The 16,499-nt window shown below is 32.8% G+C and overlaps 3 protein-coding genes across 4 annotated transcripts; 2 read left to right on the top strand and 1 right to left on the bottom strand.

Moving 5' to 3' along the window:
* Positions 1 to 5,229: 5,229 nt before the first annotated feature.
* LOC126748674 (sodium/bile acid cotransporter 7-B-like) lies at positions 5,230 to 7,679 on the bottom strand. 2 transcript variants are annotated; one of them, XR_007664796.1, is made up of 8 exons: positions 7,419 to 7,679; positions 7,146 to 7,365; positions 6,944 to 7,094; positions 6,637 to 6,880; positions 6,459 to 6,584; positions 6,195 to 6,405; positions 5,428 to 5,571; positions 5,230 to 5,374 (listed from the first exon to the last, which is right to left on the bottom strand). XR_007664796.1 is itself a non-coding variant. In XM_050458052.1 (6 exons), exons 1-6 carry the CDS (start codon positions 7,528 to 7,530, stop codon positions 6,242 to 6,244), a joined length of 1,017 nt encoding a protein of 338 aa, XP_050314009.1. In that variant the 5' UTR covers positions 7,531 to 7,677; the 3' UTR covers positions 6,108 to 6,241. The 2 variants fall into 2 exon arrangements, 1 of the variants encoding a protein (XP_050314009.1); XM_050458052.1 differs by lacking the exons at positions 5,230 to 5,374; positions 5,428 to 5,571 and having other exon boundaries at positions 6,108 to 6,405; positions 7,419 to 7,677.
* Positions 7,680 to 7,861: 182 nt separating this feature from the next.
* On the top strand, positions 7,862 to 13,033 carry LOC126748733 (active regulator of SIRT1-like). Its single transcript, XM_050458140.1, has 4 exons — positions 7,862 to 8,035; positions 8,134 to 8,202; positions 8,264 to 8,424; positions 12,887 to 13,033. Exons 1-4 carry the CDS (start codon positions 7,975 to 7,977, stop codon positions 13,013 to 13,015), a joined length of 420 nt encoding a protein of 139 aa, XP_050314097.1. The 5' UTR covers positions 7,862 to 7,974; the 3' UTR covers positions 13,016 to 13,033.
* A 276-nt stretch (positions 13,034 to 13,309) lies between these two features.
* Positions 13,310 to 14,869, top strand: LOC126748662 (serine/threonine-protein kinase hippo-like). Its single transcript, XM_050458041.1, has one exon. The coding sequence runs from the start codon at positions 13,318 to 13,320 to the stop codon at positions 14,797 to 14,799; it is 1,482 nt and encodes a 493-aa protein (XP_050313998.1). The 5' UTR covers positions 13,310 to 13,317; the 3' UTR covers positions 14,800 to 14,869.
* The last annotated feature ends 1,630 nt before the right edge of the window (positions 14,870 to 16,499 follow it).

The raw sequence follows: 16,499 nt of genomic DNA, 5'->3' as shown, positions 1-16,499 counted from the left end.
CAATACCTTAAAAGACTCCAACTTTAGGAGAATTTTTGGTGTAAATTTATTAGAGCTTATTTAGGATCTGACTCTTGGATTGTGTGCTATCATTCTCCATCAGGTTTGCATGCTCATATTTTTTATGCATTTGAAGAAATTTGTGATGAGTATATTTGCCAAGTGTAGCAGTTATGTGCTAGTTAGAGAAGTTCGTATAAATCTCTTGAATAATGATTTTTATAGTAATAAATTGAAACAATTAATAATGGCATCATCAGTTAGTGACTGAGCCAACCCGAGTTACAGATATTAGTGCGCCTTTGTTGATTATGTTTTTACAAACGGAAATGACTCGATAATGAGGGTGCATGACACTCCAAAAATTACAGATCAATCGGTGATTTCTTCTAATCTGTATACTGGATCATGTATGGACAACACTAGTGAGGAAAACATTAACGTTGTTAAATCTTCTATTGTTAGACTTCAAGACGACTGATGTAAATATTGTTTTGGATCAATTGGTGGTAAATGTAAAAGAATTATTGGTTATATTGCTCCTATTGAGATTTGTAAGTATAAATCTAATTTACCTTGGTCTGACATTGAAATCTTTAAAATAAGTCATCTACATAATTAATCTAATAATAATAATCTCATAATTAATCTACATAATAAGTGAATTGTTCAATGGAAAAATGGTAAAGTCTTTATTTGGATCATTGGTCATATTATTTTCAATTAACTAAATACATCTTATAAAGCTGGTACAATGCCAGATAAACCTAAATGTAGTGCAGTTATCCCTATACCAAAAGATAATAATATTGTAAATGCCAGTGAATAAATAAATGCCAATATTGGAAATAATTACCGTCCATAATTGAGGGGGTCAGAAGCCAAGGGGTCCAAGTACCAAAACGTAAATATTGAGAAATTTCAATTTTAAATATTTTTACTTATTACAAAAACTAGAACCCTAAAATGCATGAGTTATATATTGCAAATTTTTTGTTTTGCTTATACTTATAATTTAGGATGGATTTTGAAAATGTTTGGGCTTTATTTTATTCCCAGGGCCGTACTATGGTACACGGGTGTTGTAACAATTTTGAAAAAATGCCACATAAACATTTATTTTTGTAGATAGGTAACTCGATAGGTAATAAAAATTCTCAAATAATAGAATAGACTTTCCATAATTCAAATAATAGAAAAGGTCTACCACGCAAGGCAGTTTTTTTAGAAAGATCCATTTCTTCAAAAGGAAAATCACTATTATAAACTTCTTTATAAAAAAGTTTCATTGCATACTTTTTTTGTAAGATTTGATTTCATGATGTTGTCCCTGGGAGATATAGATTTAAAATCCTCAGGCTGCATTTTTACTACAATAAATTTTCTACTGACTCCTGCTATAAAATTAACCCAATCATCGGTAGTAAATAGTCAGTTAGCCGTCTCTTTGCTTTTTCAATAATGGCAAAATCTTGATCGCATTCCATAAAGGAATGTTCCGAAACCAAAAAACGGTGGTCAACACTTTCGATATGTGTAAATTGCACAATATACATCCAAAATTTTATTATGTTCTTGTTCTTGTTTTGACCACCACATCACTGAATGCATCGATGTGGGTCACTGTTTTTGGCAAGCTTTCAATATACTTCAGCAAACATGACATGACTTCTTGAGAACCTTTCGACCCTTCACTGGATTCCTAGATTGTAAGTCTATAGCTGGCGCAAATAATATACTTTGCTGCATGTCAAATGCGGAGTGGGTAAGGTTTTTTGTAGATTAAAACAAATAGCACGTTTTTCTGGACACTGTCTTGCTGATTTCTTGGCGGCGTTTTTTAAATTTTTGGCTGCTTCAGCTTGACGTAGATGCGAACATGTTCTCTGGCAACGCGGGAGCCCTCTTCAGATTCTGGATCACAAGAATTTTTCTGAGTAATGAACGTGTCACACTTTGTACATGTGTCTGAATATGGTCGGTGAAAAGCTAAGTTGAAATGGGTATTAAAAATGTCGCGGTATTTTTGCTCAGCTTTAATGGTCGGGCTTCTTTTTCGTGACAAAATTCTTTGTATAGCTTGTACATTTTTGTTACATTTAACTCGGGAGACAAATACTTGCGATTCGGATTGCCTTTTCTAGTATAATGACTCACAAATTTTGGGAATGAGTTAATATGCTGTTTTGCTAAGTTTAAAGACTCATCGTCTATTTTATTGCTAGGGCATGTCTTCCCCTTTGATCCGTTTGGACGACTCCAGACTCCTTCTTTTTCTTTGTGACGTTATAAAACCGTTTGCGGCTAAAATCTAGAGTTATCAGAAAAAACTCTTTGCATACACGTTTATTTTGAAGTTTTATCACAGTACTAATACTCTTTTGTCTGGTGATTTTTAGACGGTGCATTTTTGGAGCATTATTTTGTATGCATGATGCAATAAAGGTGCTCTGTAGATCCCATCCATTAGTTTTGTTTTTAAGATTCCAATAATCAGTAAAAATTGTGTTTCTAACTTCCTCCGTAAAATTTTCTGTACACTTGTATCTGCATGTATGATCATAAGCCTTAACAGATTTTGCATGATGTAGTTCACTCTTGCGACCAACGTATTCCTGGCCACTGTTTCTTCGAATTTTTGAACAATTTCTTTTCCATGTCGCAGTTTTACGAATCCTTTTTCTGGACTTCCCATTCCCAGCTTCATTCAAGTTTTGCACTTCAGCATCATCGCCACCACTGCTACTTGGACCATAATCTCCATCCATATCAGAGTTGTCGGAGAATGGCTCTGAAAAAGAGTCATTTTATTAAAATCTGTTGTAGGTATTTAAATATTAACGAAAAAAATGCAATTATTATGATTATGTTCTTAGTTCCATATGAATTTGTAACGCTATAATGAAAAGAAAACTCGATTTGTATTATCATAACCTTAAAAAATTTATATCATAAAATATGTACCTTAATTTTTATTTTAAATAGAAATTTTTCTTGCTATAATAACTACTTACCTCTTTCATCGTCTGATGTAAGCATTTTGAAATTAAAAATGCACTTCAATCACTTTTTTTCACGATTTTAGTACGACAACTGACACTGACAAAATCGTTAGTAATCAACAGAATATAACAGTTTCCTTGGCTGCAAATGGATCCAAGTATACTTGGACCCGTTTAGCTCTAAACAACTGTTAATATATGGTAAGTAGTACATTTTCTTATTGATAGATGGAGCCATTAAGACTTGTTTTATGCTTGGATCTCTTTGCCACCAAGTAAATGTATATATTAAGTTTTGATTTCTGCACTTAACTTGATATTAAAAAAAAACTCGACTTGGACCCTTTGGCTTCTGACCCCCTCAATTATTTTATTCAAAAATTGTAATTGTCAAAGAAATTTTTGACATACCTAGTTAAATATGCCATAACAGCTTTCATAAAACCTCCGGTACACATAATTAATACTTCAATTAAGTCTGACATTTTCCCTTAGCAAGTTAAACTAGCAAGTTTTACACCCAATATAAAAAGGGAGATAAATTCAATATTAAAAAATATACACCAATTAGTCCATAATTCTCATTTTAAAAGTGTTTGAAAAGATTATCTGCAATAATTTCAAATTTTATGCTTTCTAATAACTTGCTTAAAAAAATAAATCATATTATGGTTATTTAAAAAACGAGTCCATTAATACTGCAACATTTGAGTTTGTTGAATATGTACTTAGAACTTTGGATAGAAGTGATATCCCAATGAGTTTATACCTCGATCTAAGCACGACATATGACACTTTAAATTATAAAATTTTGTTTCCAAAGTTATGCTTATATGGACAATCTTTCCAGAAATTGCAAATGATACCTTAGATATACCATACCATAAAGCAGTGTTATTAGGGCCTTACTTTTCATTATTTACATAAACAATCTCAAAGATTTCTATGAGAGTAATAACGTTGAAACACAGCATAAAGAAACCAGCAGTCGCACTTCAATAAAAATACATTGGCTTGAATAAGCGAGTTCGGTGCATGTGTACTAACGCAGGCGAGGCATTTTTGCTTATAGTAGGGATGCCGCTGACACTCGCTACGGTCCACGCGGCTTTTGCCTTGGCTAGAGCCGGACTTAAACATTTTTTTAGATGTTATTATCTTGTAAAATAAAAATACCTACATAGTACAAATATTGATTTTTTAATATAAATAAAGTTCATACATTAACAAAATATTTAAACAAAAATAAACATCGCATTTCTACATCTAGCAACGACGATATAGAAGAATACGTGCAGGAAGTTAATTAGGTATGTACCATAAATTTAAGAGACCATTCTTTGAGTAATTTTAAAACAAAAAGTTCATATAAACATATGTCCAGAAATTCTTTGTTATTAACATATTAAAAATGGCACAAAATTCAGGTGCTCCAATTTTTTTGCCACAAATATTTCTTCAGGTACCGTTCGAGATTACACTGAACCTAATAAATTTAATCATGTTAGGGGTAAATTAGCTCCTTAATGTTATAAATAACACCGCCAGAGAACTTGCGGACCTATGTTCATATGAACTTTTTGTCTTAAAATTACTCAAACAATCGCCTGTTAAATAATTTATGGTACATACTTAATTAACACCCTGTATAGTAACGCTTTTAGATTAACATCTGACTACATAGTAGTTTAAGAATAACTAATTATACAAATAAAGTAATATTTCAAAACAAATAGAAACTCTTAGGCCAATAAATAAAGACAAATAGTTGGCAACAATTCAAAACAATTCTAACATCTGCGAATTTTTGTTATATTATTAAGTACCAACTAAAGTAAAAGTATACAATTTTGCAACTCTTTTAAATATGGCAACACTGTTAAAATGGCAGAAATATAAATAATGTCCTTAAAAATCCAAAAAAAAAAAATATTACATTGCTGCAACTTTAATTGATGCTTAATTATGTTATTTAAGCCATACAGCCAAATTTGCAGCTATTAAAAACTTTGGTAAAGTCAATTATTTTGCTTCATTAATAATTTTTGACATACCCCTCTTTTAATACAAAAGTTTTTATAAAAAACGCTACGCTTTGTAAAAATGCTATTAAAATAGTCACTAAGTACGGCGCTGAACTAGGCGATACACCTATGAACACAGTTCGATAAACAGTGAGCTCGGCATCCGGAGAACATGGCTGCGGCATGGCTAAGGATGCTATTAGTTCGCTTACATTTTCGAGCGGAGTGAGACTGCTGGTTTCTTTATGCTGTGCGTTGAAATCACCAATTATGCAAATGATACCAAAGTTCTTGTAACATCACTTGACACTCCTCATATTTTTAAGATGGAAAACGTTATGGTACTAGCTAATAATTGGTTTGTTAAAAATTAATTAGTTTTGAATAAATCAAAGACTAACCTGGTAGTTTTTAAAACTCAAGGATCCGCATTGAACATACCAGAACAGATAAACATCCAAAAATAGTTAAAACAAAATTTTTAGCCATTATATTAGATCATACCTTAACTTGGGTCCAACATCTAGACTTCATTTGCTGGAAAACTAAACAAATCTATTTATATGTTGTGAATTGTGTCAAAATATGTAAACAGTCAAACCACAAAAATGGTATATCATGCAAATTTTGAGTAACATATAAGACAGGATATTATGATGTATGGACAATGTAAGAACATACATACGTAGATTATTTATTAGTCAAAAGAGAACTATTAGATACAATATTAAAGCTTAACTTTAGGGAGTCCTGTTGGGAAAAATTTAAACAATTGAAAATTATTCTCATATATGTCACATATATCCAAGAATGTTTATTGTATACTTTTATAAATATGGATTTTTTAAAGATTGAAAACCACAAATTACACATCCCAAACACAGAAGAACACTATGTATAAAAAGAGGCCTTATTACAGCTGTGTCAAATTTTACTATATAAAATATAGTTTATCAATAAGCATTAAAACAGTGCCAAATATAAGATTGTTGAAGAAAGCAATATTTAAACTCCTGCTTAACATTGAACCATGAATGTTCATGAGTATTTTGAAAGGATAAATAAATTTTAGGAAGAACTCTTTATGTTTATGATGTACTGTTTGTATGCCAGTATAAAGATTGTTTATTATTATTATTTACATGTCAAATTAAAATTGTGTTCATACCCAAATACTCCTACTTAATCAATGAATAACACTGAGTTATAAACCATTTAAACTGGCAACTTCCTCTTTTTTTGAGAATGCAGCCAATCTTTGAGCTGGGGCACCATCAGCCCGCCTAAAATAATTTGTGTTGGATGGTACACCAACAGTGGTAAGCTTATTTGGCTCAAATGTGAATACCCATGAAACATTATCCTTAAAATTGGAATACCTGTGAAGAAAAAACAATTTACTAAATAGAAATGTCTTCACAATGTAGCTTACCAAGTGTTAAGGACTTGTGAGTAGAGCAAAACACCATGGCAATAACGTCCGCTGAAGTAAACAATTTCCTCATAGAGTTAGACAGCTTAAAGCTCAATAAAATTAAAGCAATTTGTAGCAAAAGAACTGAAAATACCTTTCTATTATGTTTTAAAATTAAATTATGTCACTGCCATACCAGAAAATATTGTAAAAATGACATCTAAAGCTGACAGTCCAGTCTCCGGTACCAAAAAGGTATCACAAAATGTTGTGTATATCACAAACAATAAAGCACATTGGCTGATTGTGCCAAAAGGAATTCTGTGCCCTCGAAAATTAGTAAAAACCTTTATTAGCTGCCCCGCAAGCAGAGGAAGAATCACTGAGACAGTCAATTGTAAAACTGTACCAAAAAGAGGCACAATTGTGGTTGAACCTAACTGAAAGAAAATATCTCTTGTGACTAAATAATAAATGTTGGAATTACATATTAAATTACTTACATTAAATAACAACAATATAGGAGTAATAATAATTCCTAAAAAGCTCCCTACTACAGAATTAAATATGGCAGCAGTTTCATTGCCTTGGGCTGCCCTAGTTAAAATAACTGCACTGCTAACTGGTGGAGGCATACAAGACACTGTAATTAACCTAAAAATTACATTATTATTTTTTCAATTCTTTGTTATGAAATGTCATTACCCTTTTAATACCCATCCATTAATACCAAACATGCTCAAAAACTTTACAAAGAGCTGAGTGTAAATAGGAACAAGAAGGAATGTAAATAGTTGTATAAATAAATGCAATTTATACTGTTTAAATGTGTAAAAGATGCTGTCGGTTTTAAGGGAAAAACCGCTTATGAAAAACATGAGAGACACTGCCCCATACTTTACTGAATATTCAGTCTTTAGTGGTCCTAAAATGTTATAATTAATTCCCAAATTGTGAATTCAGTATGTTGTCTACTACCCTCTTTAGATCCAAGTTTTGGGTATAATCCTGCTAGGAAGATACAACACAAAATCGCCACTAGCAACCAGTTCTTCTTTAGGAACTCTGCCGGGGTTATCCTCTGTCTCATTATAGGGTCTGGGGCACGTTGGCGCCCCTTTTCTACATTTTAAATTTAATGCCAAAAGTTTGTAAACAAAAAGAAAGTTAGGTTAAGTTAACGACGTGGAAAGTATCAGCTGTCAAACAGATAAGGCTGTTCGATATATTAGGATTTTTTCGTGACAAATTGGTTTCTAGTATGGTATTAATTTTTCAGTAGTTTTTGAAGAAACAATAAAGTTTGAAAGCTTTTCTGAATTTTAGCTTTAGGCTTATTTTTATTCCGCCGCGGAATCAGTTTAAAACCAAACATCCCTAGAGAACTGTCAATATAAGTTGACAGATGTGATAAATGACAGATCACATAACCTCAAATTTAATTCTGTGACAACAAGGTATTTTTAGCACTAAAGATTCTTTATAAACATTTCTTTTATATAAGTATAATAAAATTGTAAATTAATGAAAAATTATGAGTGCCGCCCTCGTGAAACAAGCCCTAGAAATCGTCGATCCTGATTTTACAACAAAAGGTATGGCAAAATTGTTTCAGGTCTGTCTGGCATGGAACATTACCTTTTATAGTAACTTTTAAGAAAACCAGTTTATTGACCTAATATTCGTTTTTTAGCTTCCAAAAAGAAAACAAAGACTAACTCTTTCTTAAAAGAAAAATTAAGAAACACCTCCATTCAAAAAGGTACTTTTTAATGCAAACCTTTAATAGTAAAAATAATTATTTATATATAAATTTTCTTCAGGCAAAAATAGATTAGATCTTTCAAGAGAAAAGAGATATACTATTGAAGAAGCAAGACGATCAGTGAAATCAAAAGACCAAATTCTAAGAGACAATCTTTATAAACTTGAGCTTATTAAAAAGCATAGCAAAGTACATTTAGATCCAAAGGCAACAGCTCATGTAAGTAATATTAAACTCTTCAGTAAAGGTCTAGTTCAGCATCTCTTCTGAAAATTGCACTTTAAATTATACAAAAAAACTAACTTAAAAACTTAAAATGTGTTTCTTGTTAAGGTAATTAGATGTGGGGTCAAATAAAAAACTGAGGTTTTAAATATTTATCCTCAGAGGAATCAAAAATTAAACGCCTATTATACCTACTACATATAAACATAAAAATGTAGTGAGCCATACACAAATTTTTATTATAAACAATGGTCTTTCTGGATTTTTAAACAGAAGTGGAACTAAGAATTAATTTAATTCCAATGAGGCAGTTACAGTAAGTATGAAATCATGCTTACTCTATGTGTTAATCATTACCTACTTCTCAAAAATGTAAAATTATTTTGGAATTACTGAGAAAAAAAATGTTACTTTCTAAGTTTTTTCTTCTTAATGTTTTTTTCTAATTTTTTCAGTCAGAAAGGTTTAGTTTGAAAGTTGAAATTTTTTATGCTATGCCCTTTTAAAAGTGGGCACCCGAAGATTGTTTTTTTTACTTATTTTTGAAACAATTTAAAATAAAATTTTGAAACTTTAAGATCCTAATTTGGTTATGCTGAATTCAGATTTAGATTCATAAATTTCATTACTTAGGTGCATATCATTTAGGAGATGAGCTTAAAAAAATACTTAAATGTTTTGTTTTTTTCATATTCTAATTATAAGAATTTGAGGTTTTTTGTGTAAAAGAATAAGTTTTAAACTATAAGTTTTAAGCTTTGTTAAGAATAAATGGTTGGTATCACTGGGAGCCACCAATAAGACAACACATTTAAAAATTATGCTGCATAGAATTATTTATAATAATAATTTTTATAAAAACTTAGTAGTAGACCCTTTTTACAATTTTTTAAAGTAGTTAAAGTGAATTTTTAAACAATATATCTAAATTTCTGAACTGAATTTCTAATTTATTTTCCATGGTGACTTTCACTGGGGGGGAAATGTTCAAAATAGGTAATTAATAAACTCCTCAACTTCCTTGAAAAAATTAAAATAGTCCAATGGACTATTTATTTTTAATTTATTTTCCATGGAACATTATTTTGTTTTATTTTGGTGGGAACAATATTCAGAAGGCGGAAGAGCAAATTTACAACTTGATTTTTTTAAGAATATAAAGAAAAGTCACAACAAAAAATAGATATATAATATTTGAGAATTAGAGAACATTTTTGGAACATTATAGGAAGGTTTCCTCAATTCTTAGTGTCAAAACTAGACGCTCCCATAATTTTAAGTGCAGTTTCTAGAAAAGTTGATTTAGGTTGGGTTTGCCTTATTATGCCAGGTACAATTAAAATGTATAAATGTTAATGGTTAAACTCTAACAAGTCGTATCCCCAGGTTAGCTAATTTTACAGGAGACTCAAAAAATTACATTCCTCAGGAATTTCGTAAAAAATATCGAAATTGTATGAATAGAAATTATCCCTAATCTGTTGGGATATATTCAGATCATTTTATTATTTTTTGAGCAACTTGGTATTTTACAGGGTGGGATACAATAGATTAGAATTTTCGATTTATGGGTTATGCCTTTTTGTGTTTTATTTGGAGTGGTTTACGACGTTACGTTTTATAATTTGTGCATACTGCGATGGCAGGGTAATATCACGACCTTTTAACTTCCTTTCCACAACTGCATGGGTGGAGTTGCACTCCATTTGTGTATGTCCCTTTTCAAGGTACTTTTGCTCTATAGAAATTTCATGTTTGGTTGAAAAGAAGCTCAAAGCATTTGATAATACAGTGTTGTGGCTTTGATAACCACAGCCATCCGAAAATATTATTATGTTCATTTTTTCGGCCAAACAATGTTCTTCAAGATGGTGTATAATGCAGGAAGTGAATACAGATGCTTGTAAGTCGCCTTCAGACTCATTCCATTCATAATTGGTGCACTGATGCGTCGCTAAGTTGTAAATTGTAAATATGTATATATACTTGTAATCTGGTCTTGTAATACACTTTGCTGGCCTGAATAGCAGGGCATAACTTAACGGACTGTACATCCATGGTAAAGACATAATGCATCCCATTGACAGCTTCTTTTTTATCATTAGTTTTTTCCTCCTGAGCAAGGGTCTTCTTTTTCAAATGATTTTAGTATTCCTCTTCAGTTAGTTGCTTAGATTTGTATTGTAGATAAGTGTCACACTGATCTTTTTTTGGTTTGTGTAGTGCTAAATTTTTACTCTCAAAAACTGTGTTAAAAGTCGTAATGGAAACTGTTTTTTTTTGTCATCTTTACATTTCTCTTTATAAACTTCATAGACTTCCATTTTTGTCATAAAGGGATGTTCAAAATACAGCTTTTTAACAATAGTGTGATTCTAATTTTGGTAGAAGGTCAAAGAATGATTTTAGATGATTTACTTGTTCACCAGTTTTCTCAAAAAAATCAGAGCGACTTAATTTAACACTTTTTTTTTGATTCCCAATATCTTCTCTTTCTATTAAGCCATGATTTTTACTTGTAAGTACCCAGTTCTGTACCATTTTTTCGTTTAAGCCTAGAGTTTCCAAAAACATTTTTTTACATACCTGAAGATTTGTATTCGGGAGTATTAAGTGGTAACTATAGGTTCCTTGCCTTCTATAGGGCCCCTGAACATAACATCTCTTTTTTGGCTGATATAAAACCAAATTAATTACGTACACCTTTTGCCGTTCCCAGGTCATTTCCCAGAATAACTTAAATATTTCTTTACGTTTTGCAGAAGTAAACTTTTCGCAGTTTCTTTTTGAGGATTTTTTACAGAAAGCCTCATTTCCACAGCCATCTTTTATTTTTCGCGATGTTCTTAAAATGTTTTGATGTACAGTCCCATTGTTACGGGAGTACCCCAAGTATTCTTCTCCCAACATTCTTTGTTTTTTGCTTTTATTCTTTTCTCATTCCTCAGGTGCTGCTACTTTTCGTCTCTTTTTTTTTGTCCCTTTCTTGTTACTGCATTGGCTGTATCCATTACTGGCTTGGCTGTATCCACTGGCTCAGCTAAAGATGGCGCACTGTCAGATTGGCAATCTGAGTCTTCAACTTCGTAGTCTGGGTCATCTTTATTCAACGAATCATTAATTTTTTAATGCTCTTCAGGATGCTTGTTGTGATTTGATTCAGAGTTTTCTTCAGGAGGAGGAACTAAAAATAATATTTTGTGTTATTTTGCGTACATAATTACTGTCTTTGCATTGCAAAATATTTAAAAATTATACCTGTATAATCATTTTCAGAACCAATCATTGTGACTTCGCTATTGTTGTTAGGGCAACTACCATAAATGGTATTTTCCGCCATTGTCTCATTTAGTTCGGCAAATAATAGTTCACTTTGGGAAACATCTGAAAAATATAGGTAATTTAATTTAAAATGTAGACGCTCACTTTTTATACGCTCATAAAGTAAGTAATAACATCAAGTTAAATGGTATTGAAATTTCATGCAGGTAGAAAAGGTTACAAATTAAAGACGTACCTGAATCATTCTGGCTGCCAATCGTCGCCATTGCATCTTCCATGCAATCGAGACCGAGATCCAGACTGTATCGTATGCATATCGATGCATTCGTATTCTACGTTATTTTGTAGGTTTTGCAGGAATACTGCTTCTAACATCTTTCTACCTCGACTACCCATCTAATAAGAAGTTGACTATAGTTTATCTTATAATTTTGATTGATAATTACCCAAATTATCAATCAATGGTCCTAAATTAAATTACGTTACTTCTTAAATTAAGTTATTTTGGCTGTATAAACCCAACATAAAAAGAAAATTACCCTAGTTCAAAATAGTCGTTTTAGACGAATAATTCTTATATGTCGTATAAACAAAGCTGCAAACATTACCTTTATTTCATAAGTTTTTATTATTAAATAATTTATATTTAATTATTTTCAAGATAACTAATTATTTTTAGACATAAATTGCACAGTTTTGAGGCAAAAAACTTACATTTTAAGAGTTTTTCAACCAAAAAATCACAGAAACATCAATACACGACATTCATGCACCGGCTCTTCCACGAGGATATTGCAGCATATACGACATGTTGCTTTTACCTATTCAACCAATGATGATACGACAATATTTAAAATTTGAATTCCTCAATTCCTATTGGTTAGTGGTTTACGAGCTTTTAGAATTAGGTGGAAAACGTTGTATTGGTTTAAACCCGCGTAAAACACCAAAACCTGAAAATTATGGTTTACGACCTGTTAGAATTTAGCCATCGATGTCAAAACTAATTTCTTGTTTTTTTTTTAAATCCACTTGAAAATTTGCTGCTTGACCAACAAAAAATTATTTCTGGTAAAATTTCACACTTTTTAAGCGTTTGCCCATAATTTTAATAAAAGTTGCTAAACTAGACCTTTATCCCCTTTTTACACATTAATTTTACTTAAATTACTAGATAATTCAAAGGGCAGTTTCAAGAAGGCCAATAAGCTCAGAACAAGACGCATCCAGAGTAGAAAAAACTGCATTTACTGAAGAAGATTTCAAGAAATTTGAGGAGGAATATATGAATTCTGAAGATTAAATTCGTTATAAGCAATAACAGTTTATACTCCTACTTATAGTGTTGATATTTTAGCATGGAGGCCAAAAATGTTTCTTTCTGACAAGAGACTTGGTATAGTGTACTTAGGCATAAGTTCCCTTATTTTATTTTACTTATTTTTCCTTATTGTAATTATTCCTGTTTTACCTATTAGTGATACTATATTCAATAATCTAACGCCTCCTTCGCTTATACTCTCTTTTTGTGGCATATTCGCTTTAAGTCTTATAGGGTTTTTATCTGTATTTACTTTAATTGTTTTATATAAATAAGTGCCTAAAATGTCGTCTGATCTAAAAAAACTCTCCGAAGAAAGCCTTACAAGGCAACCAGAAGAAGTGTTTGACATAATATGCAAACTAGGAGAAGGCAGTTACGGCAGTGTCTTTAAAGCGTTGCACAAAGAAACCAGTCAAGTTTTAGCCATAAAACAAGTCGCAGTTGATACAGACTTACAGGAAATCATCAAAGAAATCTCCATTATGCAACAATGCGACAGCCCTTACGTCGTTAAGTACTACGGAAGCTACTTCAAGAACACAGATCTTTGGATCGTGATGGAATATTGCGGAGCAGGATCAGTTTGGGACCTAATGCGTCTCAGAAAAAGAACTTTAAATGAAGAAGAAATCTCCACGGTACTATCGGACACTTTAAAAGGGCTCGAGTATTTGCATTTAAGAAGGAAGATTCACAGAGACATAAAAGCCTGCAACATTTTATTAAATTCTGAGGGACACGCAAAACTAGCCGATTTCGGTGTGGCCGGTCAGTTAACGGACACAATGGCAAAACGAAACACTGTGATCGGCACGCCATTTTGGATGGCCCCGGAGGTTATCCAGGAAATTGGCTACGATTGTGTGGCGGACATTTGGAGTTTAGGAATCACTGCTCTGGAAATGGCTGAAGGGCAGCCTCCTTATGGCGATATTCATCCTATGAGGGCCATTTTTATGATCCCAACCAAGCCTCCGCCGTCATTCAAAGAGCCTGACAAGTGGAGCCCTGAGTTCATTGATTTCATCAGTGCTTGCCTCATAAAGAATCCTGAGGAGAGATGCACTGCAACTGATCTTCTTAGTCACGTGTTTATAACCAATGCCAAGCCTCCAGCCACCCTTATTCCTATCATCCAGGAAGCACATGAGATTAGAGAGAAACCAACTTATCGTAACGTCTCAGTTAATAATGACGTGTTGGATGATACTGCAGCGGATGAGACGATCATTTCCTGTGTAGACGATGGAACTTTGGTACCAGATAAGGGAGGCACTTTGGTTCCTACTCCCTCCGGCACTTTAGTAGAAATAGAAGAGGATTTGGGCACGTTAATTATAAACAGCGACGACGAAACGATGAAAAGGCACGGAACGAACTCGCAAAAAGGCAAATACCGCCCCAAGTTCCTCGACCATTTCGACAATAAGTTGGCCACTGAGGAGAGCAAAAAAGTACTGAAAAACATTGAAGACTGTATCGAGCCGGAAAGCGTCGACCGCATTAGAAACGACGTGCAGTTATTAGCGAAACACCAAGCGGAAATGACTGTGGGCGAACCGAAACAAGTCCATATTATCTTGGAAGCGGATTACGAGTTTTTGAAACATCTTAGTTTGGAGGAGCTGCACGAGAAGATGAAAAGTTTAGATGCGGACCTGGACAGGGAAATTCAAGAGTTGAGAAAGAAATACGAGGCGAAACGGCAGCCCATCTTGGACGCAATGGATACGAAGCGTAAGAACGTACAGAATAATTTTTAGCAATACTTGTATGTTGTGCTTTGCGCAATTGAGAACTATATTGGGTATGTAAATAAAATTATTTGTACTATCTGAGTTGTTTTTATTCCTTCTTGCAATGTTTCCAGTTTAAGGATCATTGATCAGAGATAAGTTGGACTTTGTTTAACCATAAACTTCTTGCTGCTTATTCGATTGCCATCCTTAAGTCGAATTTTTTATCTGAATTGTACAATTGTCAATGCAAAGAAAAAAAATTAATAGGAGTACCATAAAATGGGTGAAAGAAACAGTTTCGGACCTTTCCTACTCTGTTGCTAACATGGTAGTCACCTTTTTGAGAACAAAAAATAAGAAATCTACGGGTCTTGACTTGTAGATTAAAAAGCGCATAATACATTTTTTTTTAAATAGAGGTTTTTCCACAAGAAAAAAATAAAAACGCTCTTTTTCTATTCACCCTTAATGTGGGGTGAATAGAAACACCCATTTAAATTGGTCAAATTTGTTATTATATACGGACGAATAGGAACACCTGAAAATAATTTTAAATTGATAAAAAAATATAAATACACAAAAAAACTGACAAAAACACCAATTTTACAAAACACATTTATTTCTATAGAAATGTAACAAGTTTAAACATATTATTTAAATTAAACAACTTTGATGCAAATTAAATTTTAAAATGTCTCTTCTTGGCGTAGATGCTTCTATCTCGTCATGAACTGGGAAAACGTCTCCAACAACCTGGCTAAAATGAAAGGTGGAAACATCCGGAACTTCTGGAAATCCATAAATATATCCTGACGAGTGTTTGGTGGGGCGACTTCTTAAGAAAGTGGCTTCAATGTCATTTTCTGTAATACTAATGACTTTTCCGATAAAATATTTATTTCTTTATCTATTTCGATATTTTGTTAGAAAAAACACCAGAAGCCAAGTTCCTTTATCTATTAAATCAAGCGAAATAGGAGAAACACATCGGAAAAATTTACCCTCAAAGCAGACTGATGCTGATGAATTATTTGTATCCAACTTATTCTCGGACTTAGCGGTGAAACTTGGTAGTGAAGTGTCTGCATCTGAAGAATGATCTTGATCTTTTTCCATTTCAGAGTCTTCACTTGAAGAATGATATTGAGCCTTTGCCATTATTGGCATGAAATTACTAAGGGGCAAATTCATTTTCGGGTCTGAATCTTCATCTAAGGTCTCCAAATCATGATCCTCTTGATCGTCTTTATCCAACGTGCTTTCAAAATCTGCACTTCTTTACGCACGCTTTTGCCAGCAGGAACTTGAATTTTACGACTCTTCACATTTTGACCATCGCCATATCTCATTGTTCTTAGAAGGTTTACCAAAGAGTTATTAAGTCCTTCTTTAATGTTCTGATTCTCATCATTTGTCTCGTCAAGATTTTGCTGCGGAAGGTGTCCCAAGACTTGATCCCTATCTAGTGGAAAAATTCCACACTTTCTAAACCCAGATTGTATGTTTTTCCAGCATTAGGCTCAATAGCCTTTGACAAGTCATTTAGCAAGAAAGGGAATCTGTTCTTTGGAACCGTGCAATGCTTTAAACCAGCCCCCATTTTTTCAAGGATCTGTCACCAAGCTGTTGTAAGAGGCCGGAAAAAATGCCACGTCCAGAGGCTGAGTCAGATGAGTCGAGTTAGCCGGGAGGAAGATCAATGAAATATTATTTTCTTCGCAAAG

This window comes from Anthonomus grandis, chromosome 2 (assembly GCF_022605725.1).
Source record: "Anthonomus grandis grandis chromosome 2, icAntGran1.3, whole genome shotgun sequence".
Taxonomy (NCBI): domain Eukaryota; kingdom Metazoa; phylum Arthropoda; class Insecta; order Coleoptera; family Curculionidae; genus Anthonomus; species Anthonomus grandis.
The sequence above is the reverse complement of the archived record's forward strand: the minus strand, read 5'-3'. Positions and strand labels throughout refer to the sequence as shown.

Coding starts and splice junctions, on each gene's coding strand:
- LOC126748733 (XM_050458140.1), top strand. CDS start 7,975: ATGAGTGCCGCCCTCGTGAAACAAGCCCTAGAAATCGTCGATCCTGAT. Junction 8,036..8,133: donor TCCTGATTTTACAACAAAAG/GTATGGCAAAAT, acceptor TTCGTTTTTTAG/CTTCCAAAAAGAAAACAAAG. Junction 8,425..12,886: donor ATCCAAAGGCAACAGCTCAT/GTAAGTAATATT, acceptor TTAAATTACTAG/ATAATTCAAAGGGCAGTTTC.
- LOC126748674 (XM_050458052.1), bottom strand. CDS start 7,530: ATGAGACAGAGGATAACCCCGGCAGAGTTCCTAAAGAAGAACTGGTTG. Junction 7,366..7,418: donor AAAACTTGGATCTAAAGAGG/GTAGTAGACAAC, acceptor ATAACATTTTAG/GACCACTAAAGACTGAATAT. Junction 6,406..6,458: donor TCACAAGTCCTTAACACTTG/GTAAGCTACATT, acceptor TTTTCTTCACAG/GTATTCCAATTTTAAGGATA.
- LOC126748662 (XM_050458041.1), top strand. CDS start 13,318: ATGTCGTCTGATCTAAAAAAACTCTCCGAAGAAAGCCTTACAAGGCAA.